General features: G+C 41.4%; 2 protein-coding genes across 7 annotated transcripts in view; one reads left to right on the forward strand and one right to left on the reverse strand.

Annotated features, from left to right (window-relative positions):
- ERMP1 (endoplasmic reticulum metallopeptidase 1) overlaps positions 1–18825 on the forward strand; it is a 127487-nt gene that overhangs the window by 3334 nt on the left and 105328 nt on the right. The gene's annotated exons all lie outside the window — the stretch shown is intronic.
- MLANA (melan-A) lies at positions 5–18186 on the reverse strand. The gene is made up of 4 exons (XM_016960573.4): positions 18110–18186; positions 13008–13104; positions 3616–3729; positions 5–1974 (listed from the first exon to the last, which is right to left on the reverse strand). Exons 1-4 carry the CDS (start codon positions 18184–18186, stop codon positions 1906–1908), a joined length of 357 nt encoding a protein of 118 aa, XP_016816062.1. The 3' UTR covers positions 5–1905.

Raw genomic sequence — 18825 nt, forward strand, 5'->3', positions numbered from 1 at the left:
GTGACAGTCTGGGGGTTCTGGAGGGATGTAGGGTTCAAGCCACAGGTTCCTCAGTGTACAGGATTGAGGTTCAGCAGAGACCTCGTGGTGAGGGGAGGAGGTACCCAAATGCCTGATGAAGTTTCTTTGGTTTAGAATTCATTGATTTGTTTGAAGTGGGAGAGGTGGAAGCCTTATTTTAAGTAGTAAGACTTGACAGTATCAGAAGAGTGGGGAAATATTTTAATATTTTGTTAAATGTTGTTTTTTTCGATGTGTGTAATACGTCTCTTTATCCTGTGTTTTCTTTTTCCCCTTTGGTGAAATTTTGTCTTTAGTAGAAAATGATGCAGTTATGTTACACTAGTGTTTCTGATGAGGCAAGATGATTTTTAGGTGGTTTACTGACTCACCGTTAAATAGCAATGAATCATATAGTGAGAAAGTAATTTCTTTAAAACTCTTGTAAGCCTTCCAGTTATGTCAAAGACAGCCTTTAACTTTTCTCTGATCCTTGTTAATCTCTGTTTGACAAAGAGAGCAGGTGTCAGGTTCATAGCTTTCTGTGACCATTAGTATTTTCTTAGGTTAAAAAAAATTACTTTCATTATCTTCGTTTTTATAGTTATCCTCTACTATGGAAAATGATACTGGTTTTCCACTCAGGATGGCAATAGGAATTAAAGCCAAAAAAAGTTTAAATGAGCTGCCTGAAAGAGAAATATTAGATAAATAATAGTGTAGGTGATACGTTGATGTAGCCAAAGGAAAACAAATTGCAATGTTGCTATGCAAATAATGACACCATTCCAGAATCTCTGATCCTTTATGATTTCTTCTGCACATTCTTGTGACAGGGATTTGGGAACCCAAGAGAGCTAAATTGCCATAGGTACATTTAAGGCAGTACGCAGGCATCAGCACTAAGGCAGTACATAGTAGCTTTTACTTATTTAAATCCTTCTACCAATTTCTGGTTTAATAGAAAATACTTGTCATTAGTTAGAATAGCATTGAGCCTTGAAGTGAAATGTAATTAGACTGCGTTATATGTCTTACCTGAGATACAGGATCCAGCCAGGCGTGGTGGCTCACGCCTGTAATTCCAGCACTTTGGGAGGCTGAGGCGGGCAGATCACCTGAGGTCAGGAGTTTGAGACCAGCCTGACCAACATGGAGAAACCCCGTCTCTACTAAAACTACAAAATTAGTCAGGCATAGTGGCGCACGCCTGTAATCCCAGCTACTCAGGAGGCTAAGGCAGGAGAATTGCTTGAACCTGGGAGGCGGAGGTTATGGTGAGCCAAGATCGCGCCATTGCACTCCAGCCTGGGCAACAAAAGCGAAACTCCATCTCAAAAAAAAAAAGCTATAGGATCTTTACAATATATTATTGTAGTATAATAGAATTTTAGAGCACAAAGAGACATTGCTGACATGTTCTTGATCAGATAAATAGGCCAGTCAACCCTTTGTCTTAAACCTGTAAAAGTATCCTTTGTGAGCACTCCATAGTACTGGAACAATTCTGTGTACAGTTCATGTCGGTCAAGGTTCGAAAACCTGACTAGTTTGTTATTAGCCAAATTTCAAGTAAAGAGAAATTGGATGGCCCCAGAATACCCACTTGAATTCTGTCTCTCAGAAAATAACACCATGGATTTACTAACATTACCTCTGGCACAGATAGTATCATGCATTGCAACATTTATTGATGGAGTTTTCCCAATTTAATATTCCTCATCATTTACTCACATGATTAGTACTGCTAGCTGACCTACTAAAATTTTAACACTGACTTATTATTAGAGATGGCTTGCATTTTTCCTACACCATTCCAAAGGAGAACATTAGATGTCTGTATTAAATTCAAGCAAAAGTGTGAGAGAAATAATTTCAGCATGTCTCAGGTGTCTTCGCTGGCTCTTAAGGTGAATAAGGTGGTGGTGACTGTTCTGCAGAGAGTTTCTCATAAGCAGGTGGAGCATTGGGAACCTGTGAGAACAAGAAAGGGAGAATATAGGCTTGGCAACAGTGTATGTGTTTCTAGGAAGGGATTAAGTTAAAATAGTTAACATATTTATACTTTCCCTGTGGACTGAAATTTCTAAGTGTTCCCATATAATTTCTGCCCAATGAAGTAATTGGTAAATTTCACAAGTATATAGGCTGATTGTTGGGGGCAAGAGTAGAGAAAAATAGGGTTAAGGAGTTCCCAAAATCTGAAAAGCTTAGCTATACCTAGATTTTCCGTGACAGTAAAAGTCTCAAGCCCTAACTAACGAATCATTGAATGCTATTTACAGGCACTATATACATTGCATCTTTACCACAGAGATCGTTGTAATTGTGTCTAAAGGCACATTGAAACTACCAAATATAAAACAAGAGGATATTGTATCCAGAACAAATGTGTCAGGGCTTCATTTAATGCTCACAACAATTTTGGGAGTGTTTTTATTATTTTCATGTTACAGAATGGGAAACTGGGGCACAGAGAGGTTAACTCGCTTGCCCATGGTCACACAACTAGTAAGTTGTGGAGCTAAGAATCAAACACAGTAATTTGGCTCCAGAGTCAGTGCTCTCAACCATTATGCTGTGTTGTATATGTACTAGTGCTGTCCAATAGAAATATGGTACAAGCCACTTATGTAATTTTATTTTATTTATTTATTTTTGAGATGGAGTTTTGCTCTTGTCTCCCAGGCTGGAGTGCAGTGGCACTATCTCGGCTCACTGCAACCTCCACCTCCCGGGTTCAAGTGATTCTCCTGCCTCAGCGTCCCAAGTAGCTGGGATTACAGGCATGCACCACCACGCTTGGCTAATTTTTGTATTTTTAGTAAAGATAGGATTTCACCATGTTTGCCAGGCTGGTCTCGAGCTCCTGAGATCAGGTGATCCACCCACCTCGGCCTCCCGAAGTGCTGGGATTACAGGTGTGAGCCACCATGTCCAGCCATATGTAATTTTAAAATTTCTAGTAGCTACATTTAAAAGAAGAAACATGTAAAATTAATCTTAAAATATTTTATTTAACCTAATATTTTCAGAATATTTATTTCAAGGTGAATCAATATAAAAATCATTAATGAACCATTTATCTTCTTTTCTACATACTAATATTTTTGAAATATGACATGTATTATAATACATCTTATTTCAAACTCCTGTGTTTTAAGTGTTCAATAGCACCATGTGACTAGTGGCTAAGCCATCAGACAGCACACCTCTATACAATAAATAATAGGTACTTTATCCCTCCCCTCTGTATATATCTGAATCCATTAAAAAGGCAAATATAACTAAAAACATAAAAGAATATTGTATCCAGGACTAAATTCTTCCTTTGAATCTTACATGTAGGGCTCTCATTATTGACCCTGGAAACACTGGGTATGTGACAACACAATTAAGAAAATATCTGTACTTCCCTTGCTTTTTATTATTATTTATTTTTTATTCTCATAAAATACGCATAAAAGTTGCCATTTTAACCATTTTTAGGTATATATAGTTCAGTGGCAATGAGTGCATTCACATTGTCCTTGCTTTTTAAATGGAAATAATTGTATTCACTTGAGTTAAAAACAGCCATTCATGAAAATACCCTTATGAAGGATCTTAACCTACCACAGGTTCACAGTTTTTCTCTTGAAGAGACACTTTGCTGTCCCGATGATCAAACCCTTCTTGTGGGCATCTTCTTGTTAAGGCACATTGAGTGCCAACATGAAGACTTTTATCCTGAAATGTAAATTGATAAAGGTGAGTGGGTGAGAAGAAGTAACTGAATCCATTAAAGAAAAGAGAAGGAAGCCAAAGTTTTAAGAATGAGTTTTAATCTAGGTTCTGCCACTTGCTTGCTGTGTGCCTTCAGTCTCATCACTTTACCTTCTGAATTCTGAGTTTGCATCTAGGAATATAATACCTACCTACCTCTCAGAATTGCTGTGGGAATTAAATAGAAGTAAAGCTCTAGTGCAGTACCTGGGACCCAATAGTTTGTCAAAGAATATTTCTGAAGGGAAGGATAAGAAGAGTGAATCTACAAAAGGAACACTCTTGTGAAATTATCCATCAATAGTGAAGCAGAAATAAAGACTTTGTCAAACAAAAATTGAGGGAATTCATTGCCAGTAGACCTGCCTTGCAGGAAACATTTGAAGTTCTTTAGAGAAAAAGAAAATAACATAGGTCAGAACCTTGTACCTACATAAAGGAAGAACATCCAAGAAGGAATAAGTGAAGGTAAAATAAAAACTTTTTTTTTTCTTTTCTTTTTTTTTTTTTTTTTGAGACAGAGTCTCACTCTGTTGACCAGGCTGGAGTATAATGGCACGATCTCGGCTCACTGCAACCTCTGCCTCCTGGGTTCAAGTGATACTCCTGCCTCAGCCTCCTAAAACTTTGTTTTTCTTTCTTTCTTTTTTTTTTTTTAAGAGACATGATCTTGCTAAGTTGCCCAGGCTGGTCTTAAACTCCTGAGCTCAAGCAATCCTCCTGCCTCAGCCTCTGAGTAGCTGAGACTATAGGCATGCACCGCTGCACCCAACATATTTATCTTATTCTTAGTTGATTTAACAGATAATAGTTTGTTCAAAAATGAATAATAGCAACAATGTATTTAATTATGTATGCTTATATACACTTGAAATTAATAACAGCAATGATACAAGGGAAAGGAATGTTAACAGAAAGAAAAAAACTGCAAAATATTTTAAAGAGGTTTATTCTGTGCCGATATGAATGACCATGGCCGGGAGAATAGTCTCAAGAGGTCCTGAGAAAGTGTGCCTGAGGTGGTTGGGTTATGATTTGGTTTTATATGTTTCAGGAAGACAGGAATTGTAGGTAAAAATCATAAATCAATACACGGAAGGTATACATTGGGTCAGCCTGAAAAGGCAGGACATCACAAAGCAGAGACTTACAAGTTACAGGTGGGCTTTAGGTATTCTTTAGTTAGCAGCTGGTTGAAAGAGTTCAGCTCTGTCTTAAGACTTGAAGTCAGTATAAAGGAATGCTTAAGATAAGGGAGTCTGCAATCTGTCATGTGATGCTATACCAGAGTCAGTTTGGAAAGTATACCACATTATACGGGGTTAATTAAAAAAAAAAAATTTTATGGTTTGAGGGGCATGATTTAACCCTTTCCTTGCATTGTCTTGTTCCTAATTTGATATTGCCACAAAGAGTTCATTCTGTCAGTCCTGTAATCTCTATTTTAAAATTAATGCTGGTCAGTTGTACCTAAAACTCTAAAAGGGAGGGAGTATAATGCGGCATCTCTCACCTCCCTTCCCGTCATGGCCAAGACTCAGTTTTTCAGGTTTCCCTGGGGTCCCCTTGGTGAAGAGGGGGTCCATTCAGTTGTTTGGAGGATTTAGGATTTTGTTTTTAGTTTACAGGAGGAAGGAATTAGGATTATTTTATTTTAAGATACTCATAATGCCTATGAAATGGTATAGTGTTATTTGAAAGTGAATTTGAATTAGTTGTAAATGTATATTGCAAACTCTAGGGAAACCACTGAAAAAAAGTAAAAAAGAAGTATAAGGCCGGGCACGGTGGCTCACACCTGTAATCCCAGCACTTTGGGAGGCCAAGGCGTGTGGATCACGAGGTCAGGAGATTGAGACCATCCTGGCTAACACAGTGAAACGACATCTCTACTAAAAATACAAAAAATTAGCCAGGCATGGTAGCGGGCACCTGTAGTCCCAGCTACTTGGGAGGCTGAGTCAGGAGAATGGCATGAACCTGGGAGGCAGAGCTTGCAGTGAGCCCAGATCATACCACTGCACTCCAGCCTGGGCAACGGAGTGAGACTCCGTCTCAAAAAAAAAAAAAAAAAAGAAGTGTAACTGGACTGGGCGTGGTGGCTCACGCCTGTAATCCTAGCACTTTGGGAGGCCAAGTGGGTGGATCAGTTGAGGTCGAGTTCCAGCCTGGCCAACATGATGAAACCCCGTCTCTACTAAAAATACAAAAATTAGATGAGCGTAGTAGTATGCACCTTTAATCTCAGCTACTCAGGAGGCTGAGACAGGAGAATCACTTGAACCTGGGAGGCAGAGGTGGCAGTGAGCTGAGATCGTGCCACTGCACTCCAGCCTGGGCGACAGAGTGAGTGAGATTCCATCTCAAAAAGAAAAAATTATAACTGATATGCCAAGAAAGGAGAGAAAATGGAATCATATAAAATGTCCAGTGAAAATCACAAAAGGCAGAAAAAGAGTAAAGAGAAAAATAGAAACAAAGAACAGAGGCAACAGGTAGAAAACAGTAACAATATGGTAGATATCAATCCAACTATATCAATAACTACTTTGAATATCAATGGTCTAAATGCACCAATTAAAAGATAGATTGTCAGAGTGGATCAACAAACAAGACCCAACTATGTGTTCTCTACAAGAAACCCTCTTTAAATATAAAGACACATACATGTACATTAAAAGTAAGTGGGTAGAGGCCAGGCATGGTGGCTCACACCTGTAATCCCAAGCACTTTGGGAGACCAAGGCAGGCGGATTGCCTGAGCTCAGGAGTTCAAGACCAGCCTGGCCAACATGGTGAAACCCCATCTCTGCTAAAAATACAAAACTTAGCCAGGCTTGGTGGCACACACCTGTAATCCCAGCTACTTGGGAGGCTGAGGCAGGAGAATCACTTGAACCCAGGAAGTGGAGGTTGCAGTGAGCCGAGATCACACCACTGCACTCCAGTCTAGGTGACACAGCGAGACTCTGTCTCAAAAAAAAAAAAGTAAGTGCATAGAAAAAGATATACCATGCTAACACTAATGAAAAGAAAGTAGGAGTTCCTATATTAGTTTCAGAAGGAGATTTCAAGGAAAGTTATCAGGGATAAAGAGGGATATTACATAACGATAAAGGTGTTCATTCTCCAAGAAGACATAACAACACCTAACATTGCATGTACCTAAGAACACAGCATCAAAATACATGAGATAAAAACTGATAGAACTGCAAGGAAAAATAGTTGCATCCACTATGAAGTTGGAGTTACAGTTGGAGGCTTCAACATCTCTCTATCAGAAATAACACAAAGCCAGCAGGTAAAAAATCAGTAAGGACTAACTCATTGTATGAGGCCAACATTACCCTAATATCAAAAACAAAGATATTACAAGAAAAGAAAACGACAATTCGTTATCTCTCATAAATATAGATGCAAAAAAACTCAACAAGATATTAGCAAATCAAATCTAACAATATATAAAAGGAATTATATACTGTGACAAAGTGTAACTCAACAAAATCTTCGATTAACTAGATATAATAGACATCTGTAGGCTACTTCATCCAACGACAACAGAATACACTTTCTTCTCAAGCTCAGAACATTCACCAGGATAAACCACATTCTGGACCACAAAACACATCTTAACAAATTTAAAAGAATAGAAATTATACAATGTTTGCCCTTGGACTATAATAGAATTAAAGCAGAAATCAATACAGAAAGATAACTGAAAAATTCCCAACACTCGGAGATTAAACAACACACTTCTACATAACACATGAGTCAAAGGAGAAATCTCAGGAGAAATTTAAATATATTTTGAATTAAATGAAATTAAAATATGATATCAGAATTTGTGGGATACTGCTTAGCAGTGCAAGCAGTATTTAGAGGGAAATGTATGACATTGAATGTGTATATTAGAGAAGAAGAAAGATCTAAAATCAGTCATCTAAGCTTTCACCTTAGGAAAATAAAGAGAACAGCAAATTAAATCCAAAGTAAGCGGAAAAATAAAAATTAGAGCAGAAATCAATGAAATTGCAAGCAAGAAATCAGCAGAGCACAATGGCTCATGCCTATAATGCCAGTACTTTGGGAGGGCAAGGCAGCAGGACTGCTTGAAGCCAGGAGTTTGAGACCAACCAGAGCAACATAGTGAGACTCTGTCTCTACAAATTAAAAAAAAAAAAAAAAGAAAATTAATCAGACCTGGAGGCACATGCTATAATCCTAGCTACTATGGTAGCTAGCTGTAGTCCTAGCTACTCAGGAGGCTGAGCCAGGAGGATTGGATTGCTTGAGCCCAGGAGTTCAAGGTAACAGTGAGCTATGATTGTGCCACTGCACTCCAGTCTGGGTGACAGAATGAGACCCTGTCTCTAGAAAAAAAAGAAGAAAGAAAGAAAGAAAAAAAAGTCAGTAGAGTAAATCAATGAAACCAAATGCTGATTCTGGGAAAAGATCAATAAAATTGATAAGCCTTTAGCCAGGCTAAGAAATAAAAAGAAGGCACAAACTACTATTATCAGAAATAATAATGGACATGAAAAGGATAAGCAAGGAATACTATGAACTATGCTCACAAATTTGAAAACCTAGGTGAATGTAACAATTCTTTGAAAGACACAATCTGTCAAAATCCACGCAAGAAGAACTAGACCATCTGAAGAGATTTATATCTATTATAAAAATTGAATCAATAATAACTTTCCAAAACAGAAAGCACCAGACCCAGATGAGTTCAGTGGTGAGTTCTACCAAACATTTAAGAAAGATATTATACCAATTCTCTATAACCTCTTTCAGAAGATAGAAGCAAAGGGAATACTTTGTAACTCATTGCTATGAGGCCAGCATTACCCTAATACCAGACAGATATTGCAAAAAGAGAAAACTACAGCTCAATATCACTCATGAATACAGATGCAAAAAATCTCAACAAAATATTAGCAAGTCAAACTAACAATGTATAAAAGGAATTACATACCATGACAAAGTAGGATTTATCCCAGGTATGCAAACCTGGTTCAATATTGAGAAATCAGGCCAGGCGTGGTGGCTCACGCCTGTAATCCCAGCACTTTGGGAGGCTGAGGCAGGTGGATTGCTTGTGCTCAGGAGTTTGAGACCAGCCTGGGCAACATGGTGAAACCCCGTCTCTACCGAAAATACAAAAAAATTTAGCCAGGCGTGGTGGCTTACACCTGTGGTCCCAGCTACTTGGAAGGCTGGGGTGGGAGGATCACCTGAGCCTGGGAGGTGAAGGTTACAGTAAGCTGAGATTGAGCCACTGCACTCCAGCCTGGGTGACAGAATGAGACCCCATCTCAAAAAAAAAAAAAAAAAAAAAAAGAAAGAAAGAAAAAGAGAAATGAATTATTCTGATACATCAATAGACTAAAGAAGAAATTTGCAAGATTGTATCAATAGATGTAGAAAAAGCATTTGACAAAATCAAACAGCCATTCATAATTTAAAACTCTCAGTAAACTAGGGATAAAGGGAAACTTACTCAAGTTTGCTGAAGAATATCTAGGTACAAAAAATCAACAGTTAACATCATACTTGAAGCTTTTCTGCTAAGATCAGGAACAAAGCAAGGATGTCCTGTCTCACCACTCCTTTTCAGCATCATACTGGAAGTTGCAAATAACTAATGCAATAAACTGGAAAAGGATATAAAAGGTGTACTGATTGGGAAAAAAAATAAAACTGCCCTTGTCAATTACCATTTTTTTCTTTTTCTTTTTTTTTTAAGCCTCTCACTCACCATAGGTTAAGAGTATGATCCACTCTACCGGTTTCACTGCCAGTTCTCTGTATTTACATTAAAACTGGGTGTACATTTTAAAATATAGATTCCTGAATCCCACCACCAGAGATGATCCCAGAATCTGCCTTTTAGCAAGAACCCCAAAGTATTCCAGTGCAGGTGACCACTGACCATGCATTGAAAAACACAGTGCCTTGACACATGAGTGTAGACTGAGCTGAGAGCAAGGGCCATGAAATTCTCCAAGAATCAAAAGTATTTTGTCCTGAACTTCCAAGTGAAGATGTAAAACTGGTTAATATAAAAACCACTGTTCAGTTTATTACAAATCATTTCCCACTTCCTCTTGCAGAAACAGGTTGCTACAAAAAGCAGCCTTTCCTTTCAAAAGATGTTTTCCAGGGCTCAGGGGAATTGTTAACCAAGGGAGAAATTTTAAGAGATCTAAATTCCAACCAGCCTCTCTGTGGACAAATGGAAGTTGAAAAGTAGACATTTCAAGCTTAATGAAGATTGTTAAAGGTGGAGTAATTCACATGCCCAAAGCTCATATTTAATGTCATTTACATCCCTTTGCTTTAAAATGAAAATAGAATCACTGAAGACAGAAAGGGAGGTAATTATGTAATTAAATGCAATACTTAATGCACTATTTTACATAATTTTGCCTAAACTTCTTAGACTGCTGATCTCCAAACTGGCTTTTCTAGATATATGAAAATCTCAAAATAAGATTTTAATATTAATTTAAAAAATAAATATGGAAATTAAATAAACCAGGAAATTTAAACACGATTCCCTCTCAGTAAAAAGTCTCAGAAACTACAAACCACTGATCTAATCCTAGAGGAATGGAGGCATAGAGTTTGAATTTGAAACTTACCAAGCAAAATGTTCACAGTGTCTGAGCACATGACATTAAGACTCTCTGTTATTTTTCAATTAAATGAATTTAAGATGAGAGCATCGAAGCAGAAAAGAAAAATTACTGCATTTGTGTTCAATAGGATCAAGCTAATAATTATAGTTAGTTAGGAAATGAGTACCAACATATTGAGTTTGTATAGCTTTACTTCTTGAAAGACTAAACATTTTGTTTTTGATATACAAATATATAATGAAATCAAAATATAGAAGAAAATATGTATTAAATAAAAATGGATATACATTGTGTTACATCACAGATTTCCAACATGTCTGGGTGTAGAATAGAGCTAGTGAATCTTGGAGAAGTTGAATTCTAGTCTCCAAGCAACTCAATGGCAGACAATGGGACCAAGTCCTAATGCAACACAATTGAGTGACTACCATGTGCCAGGCACTGTGCTAGGCACTGGAGATAGGAAGATGAGTTAGAAATATTCTCTGTTGTGGTTCATACATAGGGGAAAGCGGAGGGGTCGAAGAGGCAAAAAGTAAATAGCCAATTACAAGGCAATGTCATAACCCCATGCTAGAGTTACAAATGGAGTTCTATGGCAGAGATTAAAGTCCTCCCCTACTGACCTGTTGTGGACAGCCGTATGAGCAGGAATTCTATCCCTAACTTTCTAACCCAAGACTTTCCTCAAGTATTTCCTCCAATATTGGAGTCTTGTTCAGATTCATCAACTCCTCCTCCTTCCCACTAGATGTCAGCACACTAGAGGGCTATGCTCGGTGGGTGTGTCAGCCCCCAGACTTGACTTGCCTTTGATGGTTTGTATTTGTATTTATGCTCTGGAAAGACATTGGGGAACAGGAGACATGAGACATGAGACTGCCCAAGTTTCTTGGCAAAGAGGGAAAGAATCCAGAGTTGTATCTCTCACCTTCTTCTCATCAGCTTGCCAAGCTTCAGTCCCCACCCCACACCAACCCTCCTCTCTTTCACAGGACCTTTTCCTCTAAATGAAGTGCTTGCTGAATGAGGAATGGGACTTTCCAACATCTTTTGGAAAGATACTTTTTTTCCATTATGCATCAACCTGAAAAGCTTTCAGATATGTAATAACAAGAAAGAGAGACAGCGAGATCTATGGAGAATGCCTTCGGGTGCTGAAGTGCTGAAGTGCTACCTGGCTTTAAGCAAGATTGCTGAAACCTGTAGTTTTTATAGCTTATAAACTCAGTTGATGTTTCCCATTCATGGAGGATACTGGTACCAGAAGATTGGATTGTGTAATTGTGTTAGCTTCCTGCATATTTGGGTAAAGAAGAAAAAAATACTATTAAAACCTTTGGCCGTCTAAGAAGGATGCAGCCTGTTAAAAAACACACAAGTGACCCTTTGTGCTGATGCAGGAAGGATGGTTTCCTCATCGCACTGATGATATCCTGGGATGCTTAGTGTAGAGTCAGAAGAACTTGGAATTCACAGGTAACCAGTGAGGAAAGGGGTGAAGAAGAAAAGTAGGAAGAGCAGGTCACAAAGTGGAGTAACAGAACCAGCAAGAATTCCCAGAAGTGGTAAAACCTGAGGTGTCTAATATACTCCTGTTTGCTATAAGGGAACCTCAAACCCCTTCCCCTGTGCCCTATAAACCGTCAGTGCTTAGCTACACACAACATCCAGGTACCCAAGTCTGCTATGAGTAGAACCAAAGAGACAGGTGCTATAGTTTGAATGTGTCCCCCAAAATTCGTGTATTGGAAACTTAATCCCCAATGCAACAATGGTAAGAGGTAGGACTTCTAAGAGGTGATTAAGTTACAAGGGCTCTGTCCTCATGAATGGATTAATGTTGTTATTACAGGAGTGTGTTTGTTATTGCAAAAGTAGGTTGGTTATAAAAGTGAGTTTGGGCCATATGTGGAGTGTTTCACACTTGTAGTCCCAACACTTTGGGAGGCCGAGGCAGGATCACTTTAGCCCAGGAGTTTGAGACCAGCCTGGGCAACATAGTGGGACCTCGTCTCTACAAAAAAAAGTTTTTTTTTAATTAGCCGGTGTGGTGGCACGTGCCTGTGGTCCCAGCTACTCTGGAGGCTGAGACAGGAGGATGGCTTGAGCCCAGGAGGTCAAGGCTACAGTGACTTATGATCACCACTGCACTCCATCCCAGGATTTCCTGTTTCAAGAAAAAAAAAAAAATGAGTTCAGCTCCCTCTTGCTCTCTCACTCTCTTGCCCATGTGATGCCTTCCACTATGATATGACACAGCAAGAAGTCCTCACCAGGTGTGGCCCCTAGATCTTGGAGTTCCCAGCCTCCCAACTGTAAACCAAATGAATTTCATTTATTTATAAATTACAGTCTCTCGTATTATGTTATAGTCACAGACTAAGACACAGGGCAAGTTCCTGGTTGAGGTTCATGCCTGAGCAGAGGCAAAGGTAGAGTTGCCAAAGTACAATGTAGCGAAAGAGGCATCAGAAGCCGGAATCAGAGGTGAAGGTTATAATGAGGCAATTATGTGACTCTCCAGAGATTCAGAGGAAAGAACTGGAAAGAGGGCCCTGGACCTGGAGGGATTTCAGCAGTGGGAACTTTACCAACCATCAAGGCTCTGTATCCATTTCGTCTTCTACAATACCAACAGCCGATGAGCAGTAAGACTCCCAGGATCACTGTCAGGATGCCGATCCCAGCGGCCCTGGCCCAAGAGATAGACAAATCCACTTTGTCATTGAAACATTGTTCTACATTATGATGAAGCATAAATCAGTCTTCCTCTTCATATGGACTTTGACGACCCAGAGCAGCATCTCCCAGTGTCCAAGTAGTTTCCCACCTCCCACACTGGGCACCCCACCAGGCCTCCAGCACCTGGATCTAACACAGGTCTTTAGGAGCCTCTCAAGTGTGTGCCCACAGGAACGCTGCTAATTGGCATAGCCCAGGCACCCAAGTTCCAGGTACGAGAAGTGCCATAGCAACTGGTCTTTATGTGGACAGTGTATTTATTGGGGCTAAATTGTCTTTTCTTCTCATCAGGCTGTTTTAAAACATTTTCTCCAACTCAGCCCACAAAGAGAAAATAGAAATTAACACTGACTCATCTACTAAAAGCCAGGTGCTGTGCTAAACATTCATTAGCTTATTCAATTCTCACATCAACACTGGAGGGTAGACACAATTTATCATCCTCTATTTTCACAGAAGAGGAAATAAAAGGCAGAGGATACATGACTCGCTGGTGATCATACAGAGCTAGCACAAAACAGAGGTTGGATTTGAACCTGAATCCGTCTCAATTATGTTCGTGCCCTCCCTTCCCTAAACTCCCCGCTTTGCTCCTTGCAGCCCTAGGGAGAAGTGTCTGGGCTGAACCTACAGCAAAGCTGTGGCATTACTTACTGAGAAGGATCTTGTCTAAGCAGCAGGGTGCCAATCTGGGGGTCTACATCAGCCTCTTGGGCCCTGTGTTCAGTGACCCCTGGGAAGCATTACAGTTACCACAAAGTTACCACAAAGACCCTGGAAACAGGGCCTGGAGCTGTTCACTCCGGGCAAGCATCATCAATTAGCTCACATCTGCCTGATCACAGCATGATCAAAATCGACAGAACTGACTCTGTTATCTGTGGTTGTCAACTCGCTAAGAAAGTTTCTGCAGAGCTGAGTGACTTATAAGAGACTGAGCAGCTACAAGAGAAGCAAGGTTTAACTAAGGCTTCTGCTGGAGAGACTTTTGCTCAGTACCATCTACTGGACAACTTCTGTCTCAAGGCTGAGGAGACATCAAGCTTATCCTGTCCGTCTCCAAACAGGATAGAGCGAACCATGGGATGACAGTGCTGGATGGAAACTCTGACTTATGTAGGTCAGTCCACCCACTTTATAGATCAGGAAGCTGAGACCTATGAAGATTCATCAACATTACCATAACCATAGTGACTACCATTCATTGAGCACCAATTTGTGCCAGGCACTGGGCTAGGCACCCCCACATATATGCTTTTATTTCATCCTAACCACAGTCCTCGGAGTTAGGAATGATGTTCATTTTACAGCTGACATTATGCTGGTCAAGTGCCCAGGGCTGCACAACCAGTAAGTGGCAGAACCAACATTCACAGCAACTGGAACTGGAGACCAAGCAAGTGAGCACCAGAATTTGGGCCAGATCCAGGTCTCCCAGGCCAGTGCTTTTCCTGCAGAGTCACTCTTTCCTGAACTGAAGCTGTCACAAGGAGTGTTCAGTGTGTTCTCGTGACTGAAGGCAGCTGATTCAACTCCCAACATGCCTGTGCTCTCATTTTACCCTGTGGCATCCACTTGAACATCTTGACACAGACAGAGCTCTGTTCCAGCACTTTATGCATGGTCACGTGGTACTCACAACATGCCCAAGTGACTGAGAGCGAAAAGCACCAGGGTATGCCTGACACATTGGAAGAACCCACTGCCCAGCTTGGCAGGGTGCCTCAGAGTATCTTCCAAATACCACCTGCAGCAGAATCACCTGAGATGCACGTTAAGGTGCAGATCTCAGGACTCCACCCCTGGCCTACCCAATCAGCCTCTTAGGTGGCAGCACCTAGAAATCTGCATTTTAACAAGTTCCATGGATGACTTGTGTCCACCCAACTGTGAGAACTGCTCTCCACTGAGGTTTCAAAGAGATACATAATACCCAAAGCAGGTATGTAGTCCTTCTTGGCTGGATGTGGGAACTTATTTTGCATCATTCTTCATTCCACCTGCTGGCACAATTGTGAGAAGGATAAATATTCTCAGATCTTAGGGATGCATTGTTTTAATGAAGATTGCCCCATTGTGCAGGATCTGGATTTTATGCAAAAAAATTAAAAAAAAAAAAAAGAAGATGGCCCCATTCCCCTACCTCCATCGCACCTATTTAAACAAACAGCAATGGGGGCAGGGACTTTTCATGAGAGGAATGACTTTTGACATTGGTGGCCATGTGCAGTTACTTATTTTCTGGACCGATCTCCTTCAGTACCTGCACAAGATGATGATGTTCCATGTATTCAGGGGTTCCTACACTCACAGACTGAAGTTAAGTGTTTCATTGTGCTGGAAGCTTTGGCCATCTGACCCTTCTACAGACAGCAAAATGTCAAAAGGAATTACTTTCTCTTTAAAGGATAGCTCCCACGCATACGGGTTGAGTGGGTATTTTTCTTTTGTGCTGGAATCCAGAGGCTCCCTCCTGTTCTCAAGGAAAATGTCAGATAACCCACCTGACCCTGCTTATGCACGTCATTCAGGTTGCAAGACACAGAAAGCTTGTGCCTTCAGTCAAGGGGTTCTTTCACATGATAGTGGTCATAACCCCCTTTGCCCTTTATTAAGCCATTGTCCCTCAACTCCAAACCTACCTTTCTATGCTCTGCTCTGTGATGCTGGGACTGGACTCTGCAAATGCCACTTCTCCTTTGCCCACTGGCTCCCATTAGAGTACTCTAGAGGGTGCCTACAAACCTGGGGCATCAAGAAGGAGCAGCTCCTTCCAGTGTGCTTCTGGCTCCTGTCAGGATCACCCCAGCAATGCTCACATTGTCTGTATATGCCAAGCACCAGCTCGTTTTCCGGCATTGTCAGAGCCAGCTTCATTATGCCCCTCCCCAGCAGAGCACTGGCTGACCTCAGAGGCCTGAGTATTTGATTCATGCCCCTCACTTCTAAGCTCTTGAGACACCAGAACCAGCCAAACAAAAATCTCTCCTTAGAGATCTGGGTCCCATTTCTGTGGCGTCCCTCCTCCCAACTCTAGGTCCTGATGGCCTCACCCTTCCATTTGTTCCCCCAGACACGGGGGTAGAAGCAGCATTCTGTGGGTACAGCCTTGGTTGCCCCGATGCCTTCTTTGCCTCCTCAGTCTCAGTCCCATGCCTGTTTAACCAGCTTCTTATATTAAAGTCTCTATGTTGAACCATCTAGTTGGTTCCTTCCTGACTAGACCCTGAAAGTTACCTTGTTCAGGTTGTGGATACACCTGGCTATGAGGTTCCCCAGCTGGGCGTGATGGCCCTACATGGCAAAGGACAACTCCACTTTCAGCCTACTGAGCTGACTAGCATCAGCCTCCAGCTTCACACTGAGAGATGCTGACCTCTGCCCTAGCCTCTCGTTGGATGGGATTGTGCAAATATTTGCCTCTGCTGGCCTGCAGCATAACACTTAAGAGCATGGACTCTGGAGGCAAACAGACCTGGATTTAAATCCCAGCGCCACCATGTCTGGCCACACATTTCCTAATTTCTCTAAACCTTTCTTCATTTACAACACAGCAAGAATGATACCCACCAGGGTGGGTGCCACGGGGCGGGGGGCGGGGGGTGGAGCAATAAGCAGAAGTGACGTGTGCCCCTTGAAAGGAATGGTCCTAGCCTCTCCTTCACCTCCTGCTTTCTGTTGGCAAGATGTGGAGGTGATGGCACAACATCTTCAGCCATGGGGACAAAAGTGACATCCCAAGGGAGTAACCAGCAAGAAGAAAACGAACAGGCCTTGAACTCTTTACTCTTGAATTTTTACACGAGACATAAAAGTATATTTTAAAGAGTCTGTTGAGTGATTATACACAAGCTGAAACGATACCCTAACTAATAGCACGGGCAATGGGCTCCCCTCCCTCAAAGAGTATGTTTTTGCTGTCAGGACATTTTCTGAGAGGATACCGCCGCCCTCATCTCCAATTGGCCAGGGATATTAGAGGATCCTATACCAGGGTCTTCTGAGGAAATGCTGTCTGCCTGAACTCTTCCTCAGTGCCTTTGTTGGGCTTTACATCTTGCTGGTCCCTGCGGTTGACTGTTAACAAAGATTGTTCAACAGCTCTTTCCAAAGAAAGAGCAGGTTCACAGGGAGTTCTGGACAGACCACGTAAGAGGGTGTTGTCCTGTTAGAGTCCCACGCAGAGGGTGGGGCCTCCCCTGCCCCTGCCACCCAGCACGTACAGAGTATGTCCCTTTCCCACTCCCAGCACATACAGAATATGTCCCTGCAGCCTCTGGGTTTTCATTACCGCACTTACATTTGCTGAAATTAATCTCATGCCTAACTCTCCCACTAAGTTGTGAGTTTTTTCAAAGATAAAAACAAGTGTCTCACGCCAGTATACAATGCTTAGCATTTAGAAATGCTTAATCATATAAATACTTATTTTTAATTCACTCATAATACCCAATGCCTTTCCTTATGATAAAGTTATACTGCAAAGGCTGTGACCTCCATCGTCCTCTCGAGTCTGGCTGTGGGCGGAGTCACACACACCTGCCCGTCATCCTTACTGGCTCCTTGGCAACTCACTTTTATTCTGTCTGCAAACCACCTTCAGGAATTTGAGTGGAGGAGGCAGAACAAGGATTGAGGAAAGAGGCATTGTGATCCTGAACAGATGTTTTTCCACTTGGGAACCTACAGATAAGACCCAATAGTCAAAAGTGCACCCAAAAATGGCAAGATCCAACCTTATACCATTCCCATATTCCTGCCTGTTTGGCCTCAGAGAAGCTTGACTGAGCCCCTTACAGAAGCACAGAATCTCCTCCCCTTGTTGCCAGGGATGTTACTCTCTGGGGAGATAAACACTAGGGAGATTTATGAGCAGGCATGTGCTGGTGGAAGTCAGCAGGCTGTGTCAGCAAACGGCAAACTGGAAGCCCTGCTGGGTCTGGTTTTGAACTTACTCTTCAGCCGTGGTGTAAGAGTGGCCGTGCCCCTTCTTGGGGTAACCATAGATGAAGTGAGCATCTTCTCTTGGCATCTTGTAGGGTCAGGGCACAGGACACCTAACAGAAGGAGCATGTGGGCATCATTAATGCATCCAAAGCCACCCTATTCATCATCTCATAAAGACCCACAACAGCATCCCCACTAGGTGACCAATATCCATAGCCAGGACCCTTTGGTTTCTCTCTGTGAGGGGATTTGCACCTGCTTCTTTCATTCATATCAAGGGCTTTAGCAATAGCTCAGGTTTCTAACCCCTCCTACTAACTGAAAATTAAGTTCAAAGAAGAAACTACAAACAAAAGCAAAAAAGACTTTCAAGTTGAGTTGTTATTTGGTGAAAAAATATTCCTCATTTGCCTTCAATTTGACTCTGCACCATAAACTTCTAGAGAAACAAACAAAATGCATTTTTACTGATTCTCCACCTTCCCTGGCCCAGGGCTGTGGCTAACAAAATAAGAGGAGTTATTTTTCTCCAAAGTTATTATTGGATATCAATCCTACAGACAAACAGAGGCTATGATACATAACGTGTGTTTCCCAGAGCACCCGTTGCCTGTGCCTCGCGAGGGTGCATGAGGTTGCCTCACGAGGGTGCATGAGGTTGAGCACTGAGCACAACATCTTCCAGCCCAGCTTTTCAGCAAAGGAAACCACCCCACACAGGGGC

The sequence above is a fragment of the Pan troglodytes genome, chromosome 11 (genome assembly GCF_028858775.2).
Source record: "Pan troglodytes isolate AG18354 chromosome 11, NHGRI_mPanTro3-v2.0_pri, whole genome shotgun sequence".
Lineage (NCBI taxonomy): Eukaryota > Metazoa > Chordata > Mammalia > Primates > Hominidae > Pan > Pan troglodytes.